Raw genomic sequence first — 25,245 nt, 5'->3', positions numbered from 1 at the left:
CTAAACAAATTTATATTGCAACATGAACAAATTATACTAAGACAAGTGGATAAAAGGGAACATGTCTGCAGGTGAAAGTGTTACCATAAAAGACAGAGAATAGCTCAAACCTATTGCGTAACTTAAGAGGCAAGTAATGCTGGATTCTTAGCTCAGTATTTTTAAAACTGTGGTTTGTGATGCTTGTAAGGGTTAATTAAAGGCATAAAGGATGTTAAAACTGTTAGACAACAGTAGCATCTGTAGCCCATTTCTATATGAAGTGGGGTAGCAATGCAGATTGTAGTGCTGGGCCATAACAGTTTCCACAAGACAGGGAACTGCAAACTACCTTTAACTGATAGCAGCAGCTCAGCTCCTTCGAGGCAAAGGATTAAGTATAAAGACATGCAGCCTGTAACTATGCTTCATTCTGATGCCCAGGCAATAAATAGAAGGAGCTACTTCTAATGCAATGAGTGAAAAGGCTAGGGTCACATGAAAAAAGATGAGTCAAAAGATAGTCACAAATGCTTTGGAAAATACTACTTCTGCTTTATAGGATGCTGTCATTTTCTACAGTCTGGGTAAGCAGAGAAATTCATAGAACGGTCAATGATGGGGAGAGGACATCAGTAACTGTCAGACAAAGGGCTGTGGCTTTGTTCATGCAAACGAGCATAATTTAATTAACCTCAGTGAAACTTCCCAAGTCCATATCAGCTGAGGACTGTACGCCCAAGAACTGCTGTGCACAGAGGTGGGGAATAATAAGGACCTTGCCAAAAAAGGCTTCACCTACGAGAAAGAAAAATAAATACTTATATCTGTAAATCTTGCTCACATACCCCCTCTTCTCACAAACACACAAATACATAAGCTATGCAAAATAATAAGCACTGTTTGCTAATCCCTGGATATTGCAAAGGAAGATAAGTAATCCTCTCTAATCAGATCTGTATGAGGCTTCCATTTTTTTCATAATAAAACATTAATGTTACAGATGCCCTGACAGATTTTACCATCTTGCCATTTTATTGATTCTTAAATAGGAAAACTATCATACTTCTGACTGCTTCTCATGAGGAGACTAATTAGATTATTTCATCATCTGGTTCATCAAAGCAGGAAATACTTAAGTGTCACAGCTAGTCTCAGACTAAATATCTAGTATCAAGATTTTAAATGAAAACCATTACATCTTCACTGGGTAAGCATTTCATAAAGGGCTAGACAGTAAAAAATGATGAAGACAACAGATATCATCCCACATCTCATGGCTGAAAAGGGAATCTTAACTACCAGTGTGTTTGGATTTATTTTCTCTTGCTTTTCTACCACCACCATGCTTTGTACAATGATCAGATCTGGAAAACTCAGAGCGCTATTTAGATTTCCAGCAAAGATTTATGACTGGGAATTAAAACCTCAGAAGCAACTCCTCTATTTTAAGTGCGCCCCTGTCATCTTCTACAGTCTGAGTAAGCTGAGAAATTCATAGAAGGGATGGTCCTTGTGATGGTCCTTGGGTGTAAGATGCACCTTTTCCAAGTAGTGCACTCGCCACTGAAGAGGGGTCAGCTATAAGGAAACTCATCCCCAACAGAGCGAACCAAACCCAGTGTCCAATCACTATTTACTGCCCATCTTTCCTCTCCAGATTTGTGGGATATCTTGCCCTCTTGCACACAGCTGTGTACCAAACTCAAAGCTTACTGAAAAAAAACACATATGCCAACACCACATGGATGCTTTTATTGTGCCTCACCTTTTTGCGTGTCTGTTCAGGGGATATGAACAGACATCAAAAGAAAAGTTTGCTCATCACAGTGATTTAGAGTGAAATTGCCAGCTAGCACCAGTGGGCAAGAAGCAGTTAGAAAGAAGCTCAGGCTTTTGAGGTCTACTTAAGACCTCAAAAATAGCAGTGTGATAATGGATAAATAACTTTCTTTAAGTAGCATTTTCATGAAAATTATATGTAAGAGCAGAGTCTTAGTACAATACCAATATACAATAACTTTTTATTATGGAATAATATAATCCTGTTTCTCTCACACGGCTATAAAGTTATTATGTAAATGGCTATACAAAGGCATGATTATATCAACAAAATGAAATTGTAGAGTAAGCCAGTTCTCAGTCTCCGTAAATCTCGTTTTTTAGCATTCTAAAAACATAAAGTTTCCTCCTATAATTTTAGGTCTTAGTTTTGTTGATTCCTCCTGCATTTCTTATTATAATTAACCTTGCAGATCACACAACCAAAAATATATATGTGTGCAAGCTGCATCACGTAGCGCAAATTCTAACAATATTTAGATTCCTCTTAGGTTGCACATCTCCTTGACCTCATTAGAAACCTAGAAACCCTTGTAGCTTTGGCTGACCATTAGCTGGTCACAAATTGCTCTTTGTAATCTAAACCCACTTGTTTTTTTTAATGAGTTAGGCTATAGGCCTCATAAAATTTTAGATGAGAGTTTTGACTGAGTCACTTTGATGTGAGAAAGCGTAATTTTGATGTGAGAACTATCTCTTTGAAGTTATACCAACCAATAGATGAACCATGAACCTCAGAAAAGGACACACGCTTGCTTTCTGAACTCAGCCTAACTTTTGGAGTGCACAAAGTAATGAAATATACAAAGGTCACATAGCTAAAATGATATATTGTTTGAGAGCAGTAAGTGTCATAAAAACATTTTCAACAAAATACCTCCTGAATGCATAGCATATAACCATGTTCTAAAACAATACCATTAAATAAAAGGGTAAAATTTAGCTACGAACCGCAGCTACTGATCCTTTAAAATCATGACTCACATGGCTGATGTTTTAGCCAATTACACTGTTAGCAATACTTTCAACTTCTAACTTACATGTAATAAATTCTGCTTCCTTCATACATACGATAAAAGTACATTAGTTATTTTTATCTTTGTGACCTTTATTTTGCAATCCACATGAATAAAGTCATTGATCATGCGGATCTTTCATTATGCAAAATACTATATATATGTATATATGAAAGGGGAAAAAAGGTCAGAAATCAAATTCAAATTGTATCACTTTCTGAAATTATCCTTTAACCTGTCTTATGTAATATCCACTGTGCTAACAATGCAGGCCACAGGAACTATACTCATTTGTGTTGAAGAGTACTACCATCTCCCATCTAGGCTAAAAGATGACTCTTTAGAGATTGTAGAGGCACAAACTCCTTTACGAGCTAGACAACAACAGTGGCTTAGGAAGCCATCAGCAGTGCAGTGGCTCTAGGTGTGGACTAGAATATGAAATTGTAAAATTCCCTCTTTGTTATTGCACTCTTTTTAGGGCATTAGTTTCCACTTTGTCTGTTATTTCCTCTGTACGTTCCCTCATTTTCTTCCACATTAACTTTTGAAGAAATGGTCTTTAGGGAGAGACAGAGAACTGAAGAAAGAGCAGGTCTAAGACAGGCCAAAATTCTTTTGCATGAAAGGTGAAGAATATCCCACCAGTTCTGGATGCGTACTAGACTTTCAGTTCCACATGGTTTAATCTGAGGCAAATAGAGGCAATATTAGAGGCAAAATGAGAATGTTTGCATTTCCTCTCCCTCAGCAGAAAATTTGTTTGGTTACTATAACAGAAAAGAAAAATTGAACAAAGGTTCCCGATATTCCAGCTAGTGACGATCAATACTGTTGTATTTGCCCAGAGGGGTGGTGGAGTCTCCTTCGCTGGAGATATTCAAAACCCGTCTGGATGTGATCCTGGGCAATATGCTCTAGGTGACCCTGCTTGAGCAGGGAGGTTGGACTAGATGATCTCCAGAGGTCCCTTCCAACCTAAACGATTCTGTGATTCTGTGATTATTTTAACATATTTTATTTATTGGAGGGGAACAAAAAAAGACATATGACTGCATATTGAATGACAGGAAAAACTTTACTCAAATGTTTGCCTTCACAGCATTTTTATCAGTAGTAAATTAAATATGAACACTATCTCCCTAGCTGGTCTGAAATAAGCAGCTTATATTCAGAGGTAGGGTCATCATTTCATTTAAGGTCATCAAACCACTTTGTTCTGTTATCAAACACATAGCACCAGAAAACTGATAAATAAAATTGTGAGAAGCATTCTTGTTACCTTTCTAGTGTTCTCTTTATCTTAATTGCTGCTGATTCTTGTCTAACCTCTTTCCCACAGATCAGGTAACACAAGGATGAGCAGAGATTCGACAGGTTTATCTCATATGGCTTGCCCACCTTTATTTACTAGTGACTGCAACCAGTTTCACTACTGATGCAGTTTCAAATCCCCAGACTCAAGAGTGTGGTCACACTGTAGTCACATCTCCCTCAGGATGGTTACCACCACACATGCAGTTAGTTATGCTCTTTCTTGCATTTACTGCACAGCCTCTCTCTTTTCCCTCACCTGCTACTACTTGTTTCCTTTCCTATACTGCACTCTGTTGTGTGGAGTTCTCTCTGCAGAAAGGTGGCAAATCAATTCAGAAAAATGATTTGGCTGAAAAAGGACCTAGAAAAGAGAAAGGTTTTTTAAATAGCTGGATCAGGGTACAAAGGCAGCTTCAGCTAACACTGCTGCTGAAAAAATGCATATAGAGCTACAGCTTAAGAGCCTGAGCCAGAGGAATTCACACTCCAAGGCACTGAGCCTCCAAATACGTGCACATATTTAACCATATCACCACAAATTAGCCTTTGTGCAGGATCAAATCTCTAACAATACTGGGCGTTTTGAAGAGAAGCTTTTGAGAGTCATGGACAATCTATCCTTCAAACCTTGGAGATTCTGTCCTTCAATAAACAAACTTTAAAAAACTTCCCTAGTCCATATCCATGCACAGAAATACATAAATAAAAGATGTATTGGGTTTTCCCAAACTGCTCCATTTTACAGCCCAGCCTTCTGAACAGTTACATGAAATCTTGAGAAAATTCCAAGAAAAATTATGAGACTTTGACATAACAAAAGAGGTACTGATGTGTAAATGGATGTTTGTGTGAAGCCAAACAGCTGAGACAGAAGATGGAAAAAGAGAAAGGAACAGAGGGTAACAGCAATAACTAGAGCTTATGGAGAGTCAGAATTTTTTTGTCTACAGCAAACGGTAAACTTCTAACTGAGGTAAACAAATGTTCTGAAATGAGTAGGAAATGAGTAGGAGAAATTTCAGGTTTTCTTAACACAGGGAAAGCAAAAGAAACACCACATTTCTTAAGAAAATAAAATTGGGATTCAGTGCCAAGACCCCAGTATCAGCCCTGGCCTTCTTACAGGATTGATGGGGAGCCGGGAGCCCTGAAACCTAAAAGCCACCTCTGCGGAAGCCCACCTGCAGCTTGGCAGCCAGAGCGTTTCCAAGACAGGAAGCCTGGAAACCCCAAGTGTTTTGGCTTTCTGTCCCAAAAGAGCAAGTGTGGAAGCCCATAAGTCCAGGACAGTCCATGTGGCAGTCTCAGCTACAAAGCTGGAAGCCCAGACTCTGTAGCACACTATCAGAGTTGAAAAAGGTTAATAAAAAAGTTTCCAAGGGAAAACAGGTTTGGGTTTTTTTTTTTAGAAAATGTCCAGTATACCCAGATAACAATCCTGATGAGGTGATATCCTTACCTCACGTATGTCAGCAATGAAAATCTCCATAGATAGGCCCAGCAAGGTGACCGCTATGATAAGCGTCTCAGCCTAGTCAGAGCTTCCTTTATGGCATTTTAGTGATGCTAAGGGGAATCAGCGCTTCTATAGGCAGACCAAGGAAATCATTCATCTGCCCAACTATCTGTGTGCTTCCCGTGCTGTTATGATGTGGTCAGGGCCACGTGAACCCACCTTGGCAGCAGCACTGCTGTTTACTTACCATGGTTTCAATGTTACGGCTTTGAAAAAACACTGGATGAAAACATATCATACATTCCCCAGGCAAGCTTTTACACCATGAGTGTTATCAGGGCAGCTCTTTGGTTGTTAGTCAAGGGCAGTGCACACCTGATCAAAACTATTCAGAAAATGTGTACCTTTGACAACTGAGCCACAGGCATGATTGCATTTGTGCTCTTCTCAGGTGACCACCATTTAACTTGGAGCACCTAAGCTGCCTTTGCCAGCAGCAAATAGCACTTTTGACTGAGCTACAGGAACACAGATCTCCGTGTGAGATTTCCATCATACTGTTCAGCATGAAGCTCCCTTTCCACCTCAGAAATAACCTGCATGGCCCAACCTAGGAAGACACTCCTGCAGGCCCATTCTCTCTCAGAGGTCTGTCTAGTCCACTTCTGATAACCAAACTGCCCACTCACCTCTCCTAGCATGATAATTTTTAACTAACAACTGTAGGCTCGAGCTTTTATAATGCAGCAAAGCAGGTTTTGTCTACAAGCAAGACTTGTTATAGTCAGTGGCTCAGCCCTGCCTTTCCTGGGTTGGTAGACATTTATCTTCACCTATTAGTTGCTCTTCCTGGTTGTTTTTTCTAACGTTCCACTATTTCTGAGCTAACATAAGCATTCAGTTACCACCACATTCTAGGTGAGATTATATGATGCGGTTTTCTATGGCAAGTGGAGCACTTGATTTGCAAAGCAAACACCTCTTCTACCAATACCAGCCCTGACCAAAGCACAGAATGGCTCCTGCTGATCCTGAGACTTCTTCATATGGAGTCAGGGTACGTCCAGGGCAGACAGCTATATTGGAGAAGCATTTTCAGGTTTTGCAGTTTAGACATTCACCTTGTCAAACAGCAGCGCCTTTCCAGCATGTTCTCCACAGAGAGCAATCCTCCTCAGGTAAGGACTGACATCAGTGCAATAGCAGACACGCTGCTGAACCGGGACACTCCTAGTCATTCCAACTCAGATATGTTATTGCAAGTTCCACTGCTTTGTCAACTCATTCCAAAAATATTTGTCAACTAGGACGTCAAAAGGCTTCTTTCAGCAACTTCAACTAACCTGATCCCTCAGCTATCCTCTAGGTATCTTCCATCCACTTAATTTTACCTTCAACACAAAATAAAATGGTACGTTAGTCTTAAATGATTAATGAACACAATTCTCAAGGTGTATTAGCATTATCCTCATTATTTTCTAATTGTTTATATAGTTTGGAAATCAGTTTTCAAAGTCAACTCTTTACTGCCACTGACACCTCCCTGAGCTGAATGTTACAAAGAGATAAGACCAGCTCAGACTACTACTTCACTTTGTAATAACATTTAATTTTTCAAAAGAAACTTTCTTGTTTCCACAGGAGTTCACACCTAGCAATCACTATTCTAAAAAATACATCTTACTGGTATAATTCTTTTTTCTTTATAAAAGTTTAAAAGTACAAGTAAAGGTCATATGCTAATTTGACATTTCAAAATCACACTCAAACCTGAAGATTCATAAAAATAAGTTTGATTATGACACTTGATGTATTCTACTTATAGCAGCAGCTTAAAATTACTTCTTATTGCTTTATGAAGCTTTTTTTGTAATAAGACATAATCTTACAGGGTCTTGAGCAGTGGAGAACATTTAGCCAAAGGACTTTATCATTATCCTATTTAAATAATAAATAATAAGCAGATGTACTAATAAAGTACTTTCTGAAAATTCCTGAGCAACCACAGTTCTCATTACACCAAACTGCAATAATAAAAAGAAACTAAACTCAAAAACAATTCTGCTTTGTCAATGTACTGTTAGTAAAATACACACTTTGCTGATTTTTCCTCGGGATCTGTGTGAATTTTCGCACACCAACATATGAAAGCAGAAAATCTTTAAAAATGACAAAAAAAATACCATTTGTTAGGAGCACTGAAGATGTGCATAATGCCTAGGCTGCTGCTTACCCTATTCACCTCAGCCTCTCATCAACATCTTGCATTCCTCCATTCTCATCTTCCCCCTAATTCTTTCATTTCATACCAAGTTTTTAACCTCTTCAGAGGAGGTTTCCTTTTTTGGAGAATACTTGACACGACAGAGGGCATCTTTCCACCACCAAAGTAATGCAAAGCAATTGGTGTAGATAATGTTATTCTTTTATCAAAGAAAATTGATTGGATTTTAAATTATCCTGTTAACTTAAAAGTTAATGGTAAAGTTAATATTAACTTCACTCTTGACTGATTTTTCAATACACTTCAGATTCCGCCTCAGAGAAATCATAGAACTGACACTGAGAGATCTCATGGCTGGTTGAAGATAACTGGGATTTTTTGAGTAGCTAGAAAACAAGAGGCTTTTTAAATTATGAATTGAGCGTAACAGGTCAATATTAATGTTTAAAAGATGACCCTGAAATTATCAACTGTTAATACCAATATGAGATTTCTGAGTTAGCAACACATTGGGAAGATATATAGAACCTTTTCCTGAGAAAACTCTACAGCTTCAGGTTGGCTGCAGATGCAGGAGGACTACACTTCTATCATATTCACAAGATATTCTTTACCACCAGAGGCTTAGAAAAGTAGCAGGAATAACATCTGCACAGGACACAATTCTGTAACTATTTAAGACCTGATCAGGTATTATCTAGGCCTTAATCTTCAACTTTTGATCTCCAGTTTGAGAAGCTTAGAAGATGACTGCATGGGCCTTCTAAGTATCTAGTAGAGTAGATGGCCTCTACTCCCAGTTAATGGGATTAGCAGCTAAGCTTCTGAGCGCTGCTGCTCAGAAGTGAAATGGCTAGAAGTCTACAACTTGCAAAGAGACTCCACAGAGAAGATAGGATAAATAGGTCATTCTTAAATGCCTTGAAGAGGGTCACTCCTTTAGAAGGGCTCTGCTGCTTAGCTCAAAGGAGGGGAAAAGGTAGCTTATTTTTCTCTAAATTTGTTCATCCCATTTCTTCATTTACAATTATAAGATAATGAAGAGACATTCATAGGAATGGCTGTGGAAAAGACGGCATCTTCCTTTCTTGTGCTATTTTAAACAGTACAAAGGAAAAAACCAAGGGAAAAAAAAAAACATACACAGCAGTCAAGATTTGTTCCATACTTGAGTCTGACAGACTTCACTTAGTACTGGATAAAACTTCCTTGGGAGGGGAGGGAAATTCTACACGGGAACGCAGAAGCTCTACATAGCAAATGTCTTTTTAAACTAAAAGTAAATGAAGAATCTTCTCTCTCTTTATATTCGGGAGGTACATATGCTTACGTACCAGGTGTTGGGTGGCTATTCTCATATAATAGTTAAAGATACAAGATAAAAATCATGCAGGAAGAAGTGTTTTGCCTGGCAACTATCCTCACTGGGACAATATTTACTTTTTTAAATTAAATACATGTTTAACTAGTGAAAAGAAACATTTTCTTCATTTTGCCAATTATACTGCTCCAATAAGCAAAATCTGCAATTGAGCAATAGTACAGAGATTAGGTCTGCAAATAAGACACTGATAAGTTTTTATCTTAATTTTAATTATAAAATTATAAAAGATTATTTGTTAACATCTAAAGTTTTATTTAAAATTTTAACAGGCTTTTACACTACCAAAAGTGAATTGAAGGTGTACAATGTATTTTGTTCCCTATTATAAACAAGCACAGCTCAGGAGATTGCTATCAGGAAAATCAGATTGTCCACCAGTTCTGTCTCTATTGCTGCTAATGAATAAGAGGTAGAGCTTCATTAAGTCTCCTATTTTATTTTTCAAAACAAATCCAAGGGCAGCAAGAACATACGAAATGCACCATTCTTAAAAAAAAAAAAAAAGAAAAGAAAGAAAGCTAAGTTGCAACATACAGCTCACTTGCATGCCTTTTTAATGTTTCAAGAACATAAGGAAACAGAATTTATAAAATATTTAAATTCTGATAAAATTTCAGTTAAATCTAACAGCTTAATATGCAGAATGCGTAAGATGTTGAGAATTTGATCATTTACAATTTATTCAAAGAATTAACACCATACACAGAAAGATGGAATTGCTGACTGTTTCAAAAGTGTAATTTTATAAAATGTGCTCAGTCAACAATTCATGTGCCAATTAACACAAGCACTGCTCCTATTATGTCTTCTGAGGTAGACAGATACAAACATGTAGGAGGATATGTTGTCTTCATAATTATTTTAGTTCAAAACCCATTGCTTTGCAAACACCAACCTTCTTTTGGGAAACAAACCCAATTTAGAACTATTTACTTCTCCAGTCACTCTTTAAAAATAATGCATTACCATCCAAGTGTAAAATACTGTTGCACTTGCGATGCTCAGATCTGCGACAGTTGTAATGAGAATACTGAAAAATAGCTTTTCTTTTTCCTTGAGGTCTGAAAAAACAAACAAACCAACCAACCAACCAGAGACGGCCTTGCAATCCAACACCAGTATTTAACTATCTCACTAAAATCAGAATAAAGGAACAGCTTGCGTAAATGCAGATACTATAAATGGACATCCTGTTACTTCAAGAATTTTAGCTGAAATGCAACTGGTTTCATTTTTTTAGCTTCTGAATGCACTTCTGAAAGCAAGTTCTAGAGCCTACTGAGAGGGAAGGGGAGTTTCTGAGTTAAGCTGAAAGACCCAAATCAGTTTTCATCCTGCAGAACAGTGAAATAATCAATGTGCTGAAACTTCAGAACCTCATTCCCCCAGCTGGTCCAACCAGGCTGTAGGTTGCGAGCAAACAACTCCAGACATTCCACATCTGGCTTGATAAATTCTGCCAGAACCTCTGTGCAAGAGAAGAAAAAAAGATGAGGATAACAATGAAAAAGGTACAAATAATAATAAAAATAATAATAAACAAACGAAAACAAAAATCAATCTCCCCTGTGCTGTTAGCAGATGAAAAACAGAATGTTTCATTAAAAAAAGGGAGAGATAGCAAATTAATTTCAGGAATTTCATCAACCAGCTTGACTATTTATAGTCAGAAAGCCATTTGAAATAAGTGCCCTTGAGATTCTGAACAATACTGTCAAGGCCTTCAATAGCCTTGATTTATCGGTTTTCATTTAGAGAAAGAGAATGAGGATTTATTTCAGCATCTACATGGACGACTTCTGAATTTTTCACTATTACCAACCAAACATCTCCCGAAGACTAGACTCAGCTCCTACAATACAGGGACAACATTTCTACAAAGTAACAATAGATAAAAAAATGAATAAATACGAAATCTTTCTTCGATTAAAGCATTTATTGATGACAACTGTTAAAAGGTAAAATAAGAAATACCAGTTTAAATAAGCATAGCACTGAAAGAGCTGTTAAAATGCAGGGACTACTTCTTCCTATCGCCAGCTTGGCAACTGAAGAAATATCTATATAACTGCACTCTTTCATTTGCTAACATAAATCTCCATTTTTTCTACAATTGGGCATTTATACTGCTTAAACCTAAATGAATAGAAGCCTATCATTAATATCAGTTTTGTCAATGATTATGACTGGTATTCTAGGAGTAAGCCAAAGATTTTGGTTATTGCATTTCACCTGAGAGTTACTATTGCAAACACAGTTATTGTCAAATGGCTTACTGGTCATACAGATCCATTTAGTTTGTGGTTGGGTCAAAGAAATTCTTAATTAGGTTTCAGGAAACAGCTACAAAATATTATATATAAAAAAATGCACCAGTAAAACAAAGGTTTAAGGAATATAGCAAGACAAAGCAGTCAGAAAATCTGAAAAACAGATCTATAATCTTAGGGTTTTTTTTTTTCCTGTGACTGACGACAGGGAAAAAAAACAAGAAATTAGTCTCTTTTCCAGAGGGAATCTTGTTCACTTTTGCTCAGATCTCCCAGAAATTTCTGCATTTCTGTAGCTCAAAATACATAAATCCAGTATTATATTGTTCAACTTGATCTCTTCAGATTTGATCATTTCAGAAAGCAGAAATACACCTAATCAGCATACATCAGAGCGTAAGACAGAATGCTTTTTTCGGGTGCAATCCAAGCTTTGACTTTTTGCATCACGTTTGCCAGTCACAGAATCCCTGCGTGAGATCTTAGTTGCTCATGTCATGGATTGCGCCTGCTGCAGAAAGATGAGCATCCATTTCACATTCTAGTGGGTGGTAACCCACCTCAGATGCATTTCCCACCTACACCGTCACTTCCTCAAAAGCTTCAATCCATTCAAAATATACTCCTAAATATTTTGTAAAGGATGTTTCCTGACTTTCTTAGATTTATGTGCTGTATCAAAATATATTTTCCTCCCTCCAATCTTTAACAAATGTCAAAAGAATGGCACAGATGGGTTATCATCAAGGCAGCTTTTAATCCAGCTTTTAATACTGCAACCAGCAGGAATCTTATTCTAAAAACGTGTTCCTTTTAGAGGCAAGCTAAAATGTTTAAACAAATCTAACATTTGCAGAGGAAAGTCTGGGAGGTTTAGAGCAAAATGCACATTCTGATGGAAGACTTGCTACACTGAACACTGCTGCTTGATATCACAAGGGTTCATCTAACTAGACACCACTTCTCCTGCTTTTGCCCCATTTTGAAAATCCACCATATTCAAAAATAGTATGGTAAAATTTATTGCTTTTTTCTCCACGCACTATTTAGTTAAGGATGTCTTGTGCACAACTTACTTCCAGCATTTTAACAAAGGTCTTCCAAAAATCTATTCTCTTGTCTATCTAAGAAAACCTGTTTTGCAGGAGGAGGTACTTTTTCACAGAGCAGAAGGGAGACGTAGAACGCAAAACTCCAAAGCTTTCAATAAGCCCTCTGCGAGCAGACCCTGACATCCGTAAGACATTCTTTTGACCAGAATGGAGTGAAAGACCATGCAGAGCCTGCTGCAGGGACCAGATCTTATGTGACTTTCTTCCTTCTATATAAAAATAAAATAGAACCATCTTATGGGTTATATACGCGTCCAACCAAAAGAGGAAGCAATCATTTAAGTGAGAAAATTTCATTAAAAGCACATTAGACGTGTCAACATTTGTTCTTAAAACGTTTAGATTAAAAATATCATCACAACATTCAGTCTGGTAATCAAAAGTACTTACTACTAAGCACCAAAAACTTCCATGTCTGAGAGAAAGATTAAAAACAAACAAACAACAAAACACCACTTAGTTGACTCAACAATAGGGTTAAGTCTTCCTCAACAAAGAGAATCTGGCCAAAGATTGCTTGGCCAGAAAACAAAAAGAGATAGCCAAGAAACAGGCCATTTCAGCAAGAAACAAGAAGATTGTGCCAATCTTTCAATCAATTTGGTCACAGAATATAAAAAGGAAGTCCCAGGAATCTCCCCCTCGCCTACTAACAGAGAGATAGTATTTCACCGCACAGCTTTTTGAAGAAACAAAGCCAGGGTACATATAATTCAAAATAACATTATAGTATGATTTTTCATTGCTTGGATATAGGTATTTACCTATAAACATAATCACATCAGGCAGTAACTTTCACTGCAATGGAAATTAGCGTATCAAGAGGGCAATAACGTGACAATATTGTGTTGGTATAAAATCTCATTACCCTGGTTTCCTTGAACATCAATTTTTCCTATTTTAACTTATAAATTATAGCCTCTTTGCTAGGGTTTTTTATGGCTTTTATATGTTCAGAAGGCTATCTTAACGCACACATGGATCTGACTTGCAGCCCTTAAGCAAACTCTGCAGTTTTTCCCCTGCCAACAGGTCAGAGGACCTGCATCAGTAGAAAGATTAAACATTCATTTTTTTACAATAGAAATAGCTTAATATTTTTTACAATTACTTCCATCCATTTACAGATAGCACTAACAATAAGTAGCTTAAACAGATTATTCATGATCACTTTCAGGTGTTATAAAACCTAAGAGAGCAACTTAGATACCTGTACTTAGGCATCTAATGCCCTAGGATACACAAAGCCAGCACACAGCTGGTAGATACAACACAGGTCTTCTGGGAAACCCACTTTCTTCCGGAACGCAAACAGGAGGTCGGGCAGGATCCCAAACATGTATCTAATATGCATACCGTTAAAAATGCTTTAAAAAGCAAAGGAAGGAACTATTTTTGAGATAAGCAACCGTTTCTCCTTATCTTTTGAACTTCTGTTACCTACACAGCAAGTTCTGAACAGCAAAGTGGATACATAAAGTGAAAATTACTTTGTTGGCTTTTTATTGTCTGATTTGTGAGCCACGCAAGGTACAGTCCACATGTGACTGAACGCATTTCGTGGTAACCTTTCAAAGAGTTTGCACTGTAGAGGCCCTTATTACCCAGTTTTGTCTAAACCCTGATCAGAAGGAGAAGTGAAGCTCAGGCAAAAGAGCTGGTTTTACACCGTTGCATCTTGCCTGAGCCTTAAGTCAAACCTACACGTCAGTATTCCCACGGATTATTCTAACAGCAAGGGATTACAAGGTACTGAAGGAAACAAAATACATTTCCTTTTTACTTCCAGGAAACTTTTATAACATGGCCTAATAAAACATAGAGTTCCCACAGGGGGCTTACTGTTATTTCCCACTGCACTCTTTTGCTGGAGATATGTAAAGTGACTAGAACATAGCCAAGAATTAAGCCCAAGGTTTTCAGACATACTTCTATAAGGAAATATTATTTCTAGCAATAAATGCATATGTTTAAATACTGGAAGAGAGACGGCTATAGCAAGAAGAATCTATGAAACAGAAAAAGAAAGAAAAAAGGCATTTGAAGTTCAACATTGTTTCACATCTACGTTACAGAATACCTTGTAGGTTTTCTAAGAGCAACACTGAATTGAGTTAGGAAAAAAACCTGCTGTTATTTGAATCAGAACCATGAGTGATAAAATTTCATTTTAATGCATTTGCATAAAGCAGTTTAAGTACATTTACAATGACACATTAAAGCTCTAAGCATTAAACACAGCACATGCATCAAAAACCCCTACGGTCGTGATTTCACAGTTAAATGCACCGCAGGAACCCAAGCATCCCTTTTTGATGGCTTACTTTAATTTGCATCTTCCTCTTCCCCCAGAGAGATAAACCGTTATAATCAGTCATTAAGTGGCTACATATGTACCAACATACAGCCTTTATAATAGCAACAAGAAATAAAGTGCCAGACAGCTTCAGAAAATACTAATATTCTTGGCTTTGTTATTACTTAAACAAAGCATAAAGAATGTGTGTGACTCATCAAGCGTCCTTCTCCCCCACTGCCAAACCTCTGATTCTGTTCAAATTTCTTCTGAACCACACTAGGATGTAGCTCAGGTGCTCTCTAGTGGCCATTTGAGAATATGGATCATGAAAGTAATATGCTTCACAATACTCAAGCCAAAGTATCAGCAATTAGCTTTTGTTTTACGGTCTACCTTTTCATTCCATGACCTTGTTCTGAATAAAGTTGCCAAAAATGAAGATATACATGTATTTTTTTTTTAAATGTGCATGCTCAATAGCAAATTTATTCTTCATTGGAAACATAAATACTGCACAATGATACCAAATCCTGGCATTCACGTGAAGACTCAAGAAATACATAAATAAAAAGAAGCACAGAATTTCTTTCAAAACCTGTTCAGGATTACAATTTATAAAGGATTCATCAGTATAGCTTCCAGATTCTGCACCACAGAAAGGAAGCACTCCAAGGACCACTCTGGCACTATCTCTATAATGCATGCAAACTGCTGTGCCGCACCCTTGGATATCTCACACATTTCCTGTTTGTGTCCAAGTATACTTCTAAGTATTGGTTTTCTGAAGAGGCCCTAGGTGGCTGCCTCACAAACCACTACCCTACCATTAGCTTAAATCAACACACATACTTCCTGCACTCAACCTAATTCTTACAGACGTAGCTACAGAACTGCAGACAGATCCTCCCGGATTTGTTCATTTATTTGTTTCAGTTAACTGAAATACGTGTCTGTTACGAGTCTTGGAACAGGTATATAGGTGTAAATTAATTTAATACAAATGCAAGCCCAAAATACAAATTTCAAAGCCTCCTTGGAAATAGTAAAACAACTGTTAGGATTAGCATCCTAAATGAAGTCATTCTGAAGTCAGTGCAACAAAAAGGGAACGTTCCCAGGGCCAGCCACTGGCTACGATTCCCTTCCTCTCCAACCACACCGTGCATTTCTTCTACCTGCTTTCTCTGACATAATTACCTAGCACCAGGTGCATGTGGAATATCTGTAGATCTGCTGAGACTTTTCCTCTTGGGGGAAAATTCTCCCCTTGGGGGAGGATGAAAACCACTTTTGTGACAAGTATTAAACATGTTGCATACCATATCATTTGTAAGGCACTCGGGTACTACAGTGATGAAAGAAGCATGACTACCTATTGAGAAAAGTAGCTAAAGTAAACTTTCTCCAGAACAATGTGTATATAGGAATGCATGATACAAAAAACTTCAAATCCTTTGAACTAAATTCTGGGAAAAGTTGAAATTACTCATATTCATTCTAACCAGTTGGCTGAAGTCACTGCATCGATTTCAGTAAAATAAATATGGTTTCTGAGAAATAAACGAGGTATGTCTCATTTCCTGCCAATCGTTAACAGTTTTAAAATAATTAAGTATTCACTTTTTGGATTTAAAGGCACATCTGTACTGCAAGTGTATAAGCAACTCATGCAGAAATAAAGAAACTTGGTGTTTTTGTGAATAACATAGGAGATGTTTTTATATATTTGTATAAATGTATATATTCCAGAAGACATTTTTCCCCATAAAAGAACTTCAGGTCTCATTTGGGATAACTTTATACCTACAGTATGCATAATCTATTCCTACAGAAATTCAAAAACGAAATAAAAAAAAGAAACTTCTTGTTTACATTTCTATCCAAAACATTCACACAGGAATTCATACAGTGAAGTTCTACTCTTCATGCTTATTTTCAGATGACGATGAAGATTTAGGTGCCTGACAACATTTTTAGAAATGCTGAGGATCAACAAGTCCTACTGAGTGAAATTGCTTGGCATGTGGAAAATTAAGAAACTTTTCATGCACAAAGATACCTGATTCTAGGTACTTCATTTCAGATATCCAAGTTTAATGTCCTACAGAAACACTATATATTAACATTAAAAAAAACATACCAGTAAGAGGGGGTTTATGCGAATGCAGACTGCAGGGTACGCTGACAATTAACTTATGGTCTGGAATTGGAAGTACATCATCAGATTTCCTGTTGTATAAACCAGAACAAAATAAGTGTGAGAATGAATACCACAAAATGTGATGCAGTCTGAGGCTTTCACGGAGCTATTTCAGATAAGAGATAACATACAGGATGCTCATTCACAGGCAAATTTCAGATATGTCTGAGGGAAGTTAAATGTTGCTCAGCTGTAATATAGAAAGTGTTTGTTTGACTGAAAGTATAGTTTATGAAATCAATGAGGCTTTAAAGAAAACACAGTTAACAACCACATGAAGAGCTGAAGAACAATCAACATACGCCTGTCAGATTTTACCTGCAGAAAAACATCAACAACTCCAAAATGGCTTCAACTTGTGTCAAGCACTCATGGTCCAACAGAACCTGCCAACAAAGGAAGCTCCGTCCACATGCCCTTAATTTGAATGAGTTCCCCAACACAGGCAAATTTAAGGACAAACAGCAAGAGCTATTCCCACCTTTTAATCTCACTAGATAATTCACTCATCCCAAAGCTAGTAATGCTATTTTTAGGTTCAAAATCAATCAGAAGATGACACTGAGATCCTGGGACATTATATTGTATTATACACCAGTGACACACACAAAGACATCCTAATAGCCTCAAAAAAATACATTTACCATAATAGTCTGTCATACCTTAAGGCTTCCTCTATGCTTCCTTGAACTCTCCCCAATACCAGAACTTCATAGGGCTTTTTGTGGGAAGAATCCAAAGGCAATACAAATTCTCCAGATCTGGTAATCTAGGAGTTAAAGGAGTTAAAAAATCCACAGTGGAAGATTGTCACATCCTATTTTTCCAATGAGATATTTTCTTTCATAGAAAGGAAGAAACTGAAGATACCATACCTTTCAAATACAAAAAACACATGGTAATAAATACACAAATGATAAGAGCATGAAGAAAAGTGTCATAGCGCAAGCCCTCTCAGTCCCCTAGAAAGCAACAAAAACAAACCGAGAACTTACTTTTACCCAGTGCCACTCAGCAAGTGTTTTCACAGACCAATGAGGATAAAGTTCATCCTTAACAAAACGTAAGTGCTTCTGTCTATTAGTCACCCACGTGACTACAAGACAATTTGGAGCAGCTAGAGCTGATACAGGAATCTGCTTGATTTGCCAGGAAGACAAGTGCCCATACCTGTGTGCCAATACAGTGAGAATGCAAGTCAGCACATACCAAATAATATACAAATTACAAAACAATAAAAAGGCATAAAGAAATTACACGGCTGAGACTTCGAGAGATACCGCCTGACAGCAGGAAGACACTGCAACTACCTAGTGGCCAAATCGGCTGGATTCCGATATAAAAATCACAAACGCACATACTTACTGTTACCGAGCAGAATCTTTAACTACATGTTTCTCTTCTGTTTCCCCGAATAAAATGTTATGAGAACTCTGACTTGCAAGAAGCCTAAAAGCCCGTGAAGCCTATGTTTAACTTCAGAGCTATCACTTGTAATTCAAATCATCTTTATGCCAGAACAAAGCTATTTAATGATAAGTGGCTCTTTTTACTTTGGTCTATGTAACATTATTCACGTTTCATAATACACATTCTGAATGAAAGCGACAAGTGAGCCACTTGCAAGTGCAGTACTGATTTGACTGGCAAGCTAAAAGGTCATAAAGAGTAATCATTTCTCAAACCGTATGCCAAAGTCATTTATGATTTGAAGCTACCGTTCACTGTGAAAGTTCTCTGGGTTATTCAGAACAGTTCCTCACACTTTTGAGTTTACTCTATTCTACGGTGGTGAATACAGCACGCTTTCCAAATTTTGTCCTGCTCTACCATTTCTCTTGTGCTGCTGTTCTACATTATTAGTGAGCAAGGAACGTGTGGAACCTACACAGCTCAGCATCGAAGACACTGATGCGTGGCCTGCTGCAATCCACACCCATCACCTGCGTACTCAGCATCCCTACCCAGCACAATAGCGAGAACAGTGACAACCAGATAATAAGGAGTGTAGATAAAATCTAGAAATACTTCCTGGACTAGATCCCACAGAGAAAACAAGTGTCCCACATCTGGGTGATGAATTCTAACCAAAAAAAAAAAAAAAAGCCTTGAACAAGGTAACTGATTGTCTAGCACTACACAGACTTGCTGCTAGATGTGCAGTAACAGATATTTGGGCATCTATGGAACTACACCTGCAAAACCCCAGGTTTGAGGGACATTCCCCTTGTTTTTGAAGACTAAAAAATGGACAATTTTTAATGTCCATTTACAATGGACATTACAATGTACAATTACAATTGTACATTTACAATGTACAATTAAAAACCAAACATTTATTTTCCTACCATGCACAACCTTAATTCTGATATAGGTGAAATTAAGACTTCTTACTGACAGACACACTTCTCTTGGAGCTTGTAGTGTTTTTAGTATCTGAGAAAAGGTGAGCCAACAGTCACCACAGATGATCTCCATAACTGAATGAGCAACTCTCTGCAGTTCTATGCTGAAAGCACAAACAGATTTTTGTTTTAGCAAACGAATCTGTGATGTGGTTTGGACATGGTGATGTCTGAGTAGCAAGACATAACAGTGGTAGTGATAGCTCGGCTATCTTCTGGCTTTGTTTTGTAAAGGAAGGGGGGCCTGGTTGTCTAATTTACGCCTCTGAATTACTAAAATTTTCCTTTGAGTTATTTGTATAGGTAAGAAATATACTTCAATTAGTTTAGCTCTGAGTTCCTGTAAGGTTTTGTAGGGCTTTCAAAGTAAGACTTGCTAATCAATCTCTGTTTCTTCAAATTTTATTTCCATAATAAGTTTCAATTGCTATAGAAAAAGTAGACATCGATACTTATTCCAGAAAGTTACAGGTCACATTTTCCGTTTGCCCTCCTTTGACATGGATGCAATTCTGCGGTAGTCAAGGGAGCCCCACTGGCATAAATTCGATGTTACTCAATGGAGAAGGCCTAGAAAATTCTAAGTTAATGAATTCATAAACTACAGTACTTGGGACCACTTCCTATTACACTTGAGGATTTTGCTGCTGCATTATCACTGTTCCTCTTCGGCCCACTAGACTGAAACTCAAATGAAAAAAAATTTAAAAACCTCCAAAATCTGACCTCAGTCCTGGAAATACTTAGACACGTAGCTAGCTTTATGGCCACTGAAGTAACTTTACTAATTTCCAATGAGTATCTGCAGGATCAGGGCCTTACAAAACAACTGACTCCAGGCTTTTCTTACAAGTATCTCTAACACTCTCTCACCAGTCAGGTGATTTAAGATCCAATCTTGCAAATACTATGTATGCAAAGGATCCAACCCATTTCTTTGAAATCCCTGTGACATTCTACAGCCTTGAAGGTAGGCACGTGCCAAAATATTTGCTAGTTTAAGCTACAGTCTTGTACGTATATTGGTCTTGGCTTGCATCACTATATATTCAAAAGTTACTTATACCCACGTAAGCAAAGAACATGAAGTTTGTCTGCTTTCTGTTTTAAAAGGCATAATAATACAAATTTACAATAAAATTTACCGGTTACTCCTTTTAACAGATTTGTTTTCCCATGGTGGATCCATCACAATTACATCATATTTTTTCTTGTCTGGAAAGGGAAATTACAAAAAAAATGCCAGTAAATTAGTTGTAAAATAAAACAAACATTAAATTTACTATTTAAAATCAATAAAGGTTTAGCTACCCAACTACAGAGAACACTTAACTAGTGGAGTATGCATGTATACTTACAGTTCAGCAGTGGCTGTAAACATGAAACATCAGATAAAAGGAAACTGCTTTTTGGTGGCACCAAGTACTTCTGCCCCATTAACTCAACCATCTTTGCATAGTTTGAGTTGTTTTCTGTAACACATGAAAGCAGGTCCTGCTCTGGAATGGAGGCTTCATCATCTATTGCATGTACAGCTTGATGGTCACTGTCATTTATAGCTGGAAACTGCTTTGCCATTTCACATAATTCGGCCAACCCACAGCCAACATGTCCTGGAACAACACTCTTGCTGCAACTGAGTTTTGTAGTAGTGCAGTGCAGAAAACCACTTTTCAGTCCTTCTTGGACTAAATGCAAAGTGCCTTCCCAAATGAGCTCCCTGATCTGTATGATCATAAAGACACAAAGAAAAAGGAAATGATTCTATCATTTTCCTATCATACCCTAAATAAGCCTATATGCAACAATAATTACAGGACCCCTACACTGTAATGCAGCAAACTACATTTACTATGAGATTGCTGTTATGCAACAGAAAGGAAAAACGAGTTATTTATATAACAGTCCAAGAGAAACAGAATTAAACAAAAAGCCAAATATGACTACCGCCTTTATCAGACAAAAGAAATGAAGTGCAAGTCCCTAGTTCAGGTTCACATCACTATTCAGGAAAGCAGTAGGTATGCATCCAACACTATCCACGGATTACATTTCCAGGATTTATCATTATGCTTCACTACTAGTAATTTTACCAGCACATCACATACAGGAGCCTAAATACAGACCTAAATTCTAATTAATTTGTGATGCTTTGGTGTGACTATCACAATGTAAAATATTAAGCGGAAAAATTATCTCTCACTAGTGAAAGAGACGCATCTTGGAGCACTTTTGCTCACAGAGGTATGGAATAGCCCCAGCACAGTATCCTGATATGCTAAAGATGAGTGCATCTTCAGAACAGCTCACACTGTTTATTTCAAAGCAGTCACTAATATTAAATTCATCGCTACATAATGTTCAGTTTGGCATAATACTTACAGATACCCTGTGAACATGCTTTCCAGCTCTTTGAAATTTCTCAACTTCAGTCTGACATCTAGTTTGTTTTGTACATTAACTACACATAAATATTTCAGTACGTACTTACTCATTTTGGGACTGGAGAGAGGACCTTTCCATTAGCGGAACAAGCTACAGGAAGAGGACTCATCCGCAATCATGCCTTGCGTTCCATATACTGCCCTAAGACAGGTAACCGCAAAATATACTTTTGTTCAGACTCACCTTCGTATGGTATTCCAATGCATCCAGTTCGCCTTGGTTGAACACACATTTTCTTTTGCGTTTCTGCAGAATGAGCAAACAGTGAAAAGAAATAATCCACGCTATTCAAAAAAATAAATACAAAATTACAAAAAAAAAATCAAACATACTTGAATAACCTATCAACTCTTAAAACTGGAAGAAAATTTCCATCTCTTTCTCTATCACAAATATAAACCCATTAAGAAAAAACTTAATTTTAAAATATCTAGGCTGCTGTAGGAATTCTCAAGGCACAAGAGCTTAACAAAGCTATGTTATATTGCCCACAGGCATTAGAATCTAATGGTATCTAGTGCATGCCACAGTTCATGTTCATGCCCCCTTTGAGTCCACGCTTGGGGGTACCTGTTTAGTTGCCAGGTGCAGTTTTGCAGTAACAAGAAAACATTAACTAGGTCTTCATAACTACATTTGTTGATTTAGACCTGTGACCCTTAAATTCGGTTGGTCCACAAGGAACAATACCGAACAATCAACATACTGCAAGTAAACTCACACCACCTTTCACTCCTTGTTAATCTGGACTATCATGACAGGCACCACAGTTGTTTTAAGTTCCCTTGACCACAAGCAATATCAGAAGAGTTTGCAAGCAACCTACTTACGGCCTGTGAGCCACTGACATAAGGGAGACAAGAACAGCCTTATGAGCGCTTGCACTTTACATGCATCCTTAAATCTATTGTGGAAAAGTTCCTGCTTCTCCTGCAAAGTTTTACCTTCTCCAACATAGCTTCAGGAAATAGAAATTTGTGAGATGATGTTAATGGTAGGTTATTTAACAGTGAATACCATGATAGCCCACAGTGTTACAGAGAACGTACCTTCCTCACACTGGCCACGAGATCTCCAGCACCACCCTTGGTTCCTTCTTGGTGTTGCACCCCACTGCTGCTGGCCTCTGCTTCCGTGAGGCTCACCTGCGAGCCTCCCTGCCACAGCTGCTCCTGAGGAACTGTGATTATATGGGGCTTTAAAATATCAAAGAACTCTTCCCGAAACACATATCTTGTTTTTCCTGTTTTACCTTCTGTTTCTACAGCATCTCCAGGAGCAGGAGTAGGATCATCTGTCGATAAGTAGGCAGTAGCACAGGTAGAAGTAGTGCAACGATCTCCAGAAGGGACAGAAGCGTTGAGAGTAACACGACGACATTGCGCAAAGGAGTCGTGTATCTCATAGCCACACTGGTTGATGAAAGAGAGATGATCCAGGAGCCACCCTGCTGCCAGCCGATGTATCACGGACATCCTAAGCATCCCTTTTCAGAGGGGAAAAAAATCATCTACCAGAAACTTGGAATTGGATTCATGTGTGCTTTCTGGAGCAAATTTTTCCTGTGGTAATTTTTGTTTGAGAGTTCACTTTTCAGAATTATTACTGTTTAATAATATAACACCTATCTTGTGAAAAGCATTTCAACACATACGCAGGACACACGAACAGTCCTGTAGGTGCTTCTGACTTCAGCTAGTGCTCCCCAGTATGCTCTGTTTGAGCGTCACGGCATCTTCTGAAAGTTGGTTGATCTGGTCTTTTATGAAGTAAATTGCGATGTAGGAGCCTTAACGGCTTTTCGGTACCATCAACTTCCCTTAAGCAGTTCAATTACAAGAGAAATGTAGTTCAATGACTATAAGGGAAATGTTTGGTTTTATTCTTTTTTTTTCCTTTTTTTTCCTTTTGGTCTCTTATAAAACACTTATTCTAAGAGCTCATCTGCGGTCCCATCAAAGACACGCAGCTTTTTGTTATTATTATTATTATTAAACCCCAACTCAGAACAGCAGGGATAGCGACCGATTCTTAGTGTTGCCAGCAGGTCGAGGGAGGTGATCCTGCCCCTCTACTCAGCCCCAGGGAGGCCTCACCTGGAGTTCTGGGCTCCCCAGTACAAGAGAGACATGGCACTCCTGGAGAGAGTCCAGCGGAGGGCTACCAAGATGATTAGAGGGCTGGAGCACCTCGCCTATGAAGAAAGGCTGAGAGAGCTGGGCCTGTTCAGCCTGGAGAAGAGAAGATTGAGAGGGGATCTCATCAACGTGTACAAGTATCTGAAGGGGGAGTGTCAAGAGGATGAGGCCAGCCTCTTCTCCGTGGTGCCCAGCAACAGGACAAGAGGCAACAGGCAGAAACTGAACCACAGGAAGTTCCACCTAAACCTGAGAAAAAACTTCTTCACTGTGAGGGTGACAGAGCACTGGCACAGGTTGCCCAGAGAGGTGGTGGAGTCTCCTTCCCTGGAGATCTTCAAAACCCGTCTGGATGTGATCCTGGGCAATATGCTCTTAGAGGACCCTGCTTGAGCAGGGAGGTTGGACTAGATGATCTCCAGAGGTCCCGTCCAACCTCAACCATTCTGTGATTCTGCACTACCAAGGGCGCAGCTGGGGTCCGTGGCTGCCGCAGGGGATGGGGTGTCTCCGTGCCCTCCCTCGGACGCGCAGATGGCGCCGCGGGGGGCTAACGTGGCGGGCGAGGTCCGGCCGCCGCCCGCCAACGCGTTACGGCTCCTTTAGCCCAAAAGCACCCGGTTTTCCCGGCTGGAAAAAACAGCCTCGGCGAACAGCGTCGCGGGGGCAAGAGCCGCCTCAGCCCGGGCCCAGCCCGGAGGCTCCGAGCAGGGTGTTCTCGGGATAACGGCTACCGCCGCCGCCGCCGCGAGGTGCTGCCCCCCCTCCGCTCGCGCCCTCACCGCCCCCGCGGAGCCGGGCTAGCGGGAGGACGCTCGCCGCAGGGCTGCCCGCGGCCTCGGCCCGCTCTCCCGCGCTCCTGGCGGGAAGAGCGCGGGGACGCCTCGCTCACCCAGGCGGCGAAGGCCCAGCCTGTGCGCCGCCATCTTGTTGTACGGCGGCAACCTTTTCTATTAATAACTTCCGGGGCAAGCGGGCGCACCCCCGCGGGCCGCAATCCCTTGTGACCTCCCCTCCTGCCAAAGGAAGAGCTACTGTGACAAAATGAAACAATGTTGTTAGGTACGTTATATATATATCTGTAAATAGATATACAGGTGTGTGTCTCTTGCGCCTTGCGTATTTGTGTCAGCAGCAGCCGGGCAAACGGAAGTGACG

General features: G+C 38.9%; 1 protein-coding gene across 3 annotated transcripts; it reads right to left on the bottom strand.

Annotated features, from left to right (window-relative positions):
• Window positions 1-9,404: 9,404 nt before the first annotated feature.
• METTL4 (methyltransferase 4, N6-adenosine) lies at window positions 9,405-25,143 on the bottom strand. 3 transcript variants are annotated; one of them, XM_009667091.2, is made up of 9 exons: window positions 23,202-25,143; window positions 22,999-23,129; window positions 22,133-22,195; window positions 20,863-21,229; window positions 20,650-20,719; window positions 18,095-18,269; window positions 17,762-17,868; window positions 17,040-17,128; window positions 10,695-12,809 (listed from the first exon to the last, which is right to left on the bottom strand). In XM_009667091.2, exons 1-9 carry the CDS (start codon window positions 23,431-23,433, stop codon window positions 12,613-12,615), a joined length of 1,431 nt encoding a protein of 476 aa, XP_009665386.2. In that variant the 5' UTR covers window positions 23,434-25,143; the 3' UTR covers window positions 10,695-12,612. The 3 variants fall into 3 exon arrangements, with proteins under 3 accessions (XP_009665385.2, XP_009665386.2, XP_009665383.2); XM_009667090.2 differs by lacking the exon at window positions 10,695-12,809 and adding an exon at window positions 9,405-10,686 and having other exon boundaries at window positions 22,999-25,143; XM_009667088.2 differs by having other exon boundaries at window positions 22,999-25,143.
• Between the last annotated feature and the right edge of the window lie 102 nt (window positions 25,144-25,245).

This window comes from Struthio camelus, chromosome 2, assembly GCF_040807025.1.
Source record: "Struthio camelus isolate bStrCam1 chromosome 2, bStrCam1.hap1, whole genome shotgun sequence".
In the NCBI taxonomy this organism is placed as follows: Eukaryota; Metazoa; Chordata; class Aves; order Struthioniformes; family Struthionidae; genus Struthio; species Struthio camelus.
The sequence above is the reverse complement of the archived record's forward strand: the minus strand, read 5'-3'. Positions and strand labels throughout refer to the sequence as shown.

Bases quoted from the DNA above. Each gene is read 5' to 3' on its own strand.
- METTL4 (XM_009667088.2), bottom strand. From the start codon at position 23,433: ATGCTTAGGATGTCCGTGATACATCGGCTGGCAGCAGGGTGGCTCCTG. The intron at 17,129-17,761 runs GTATGACAGACT...TTTATACAACAG, and splicing joins AGCATAGAGGAAGCCTTAAG to GAAATCTGATGATGTACTTC. The intron at 12,810-17,039 runs GTATGTTTTTTT...ATTTTTATATAG, and splicing joins GCATAAACCCCCTCTTACTG to AAGGAAGAAAGTCACATAAG.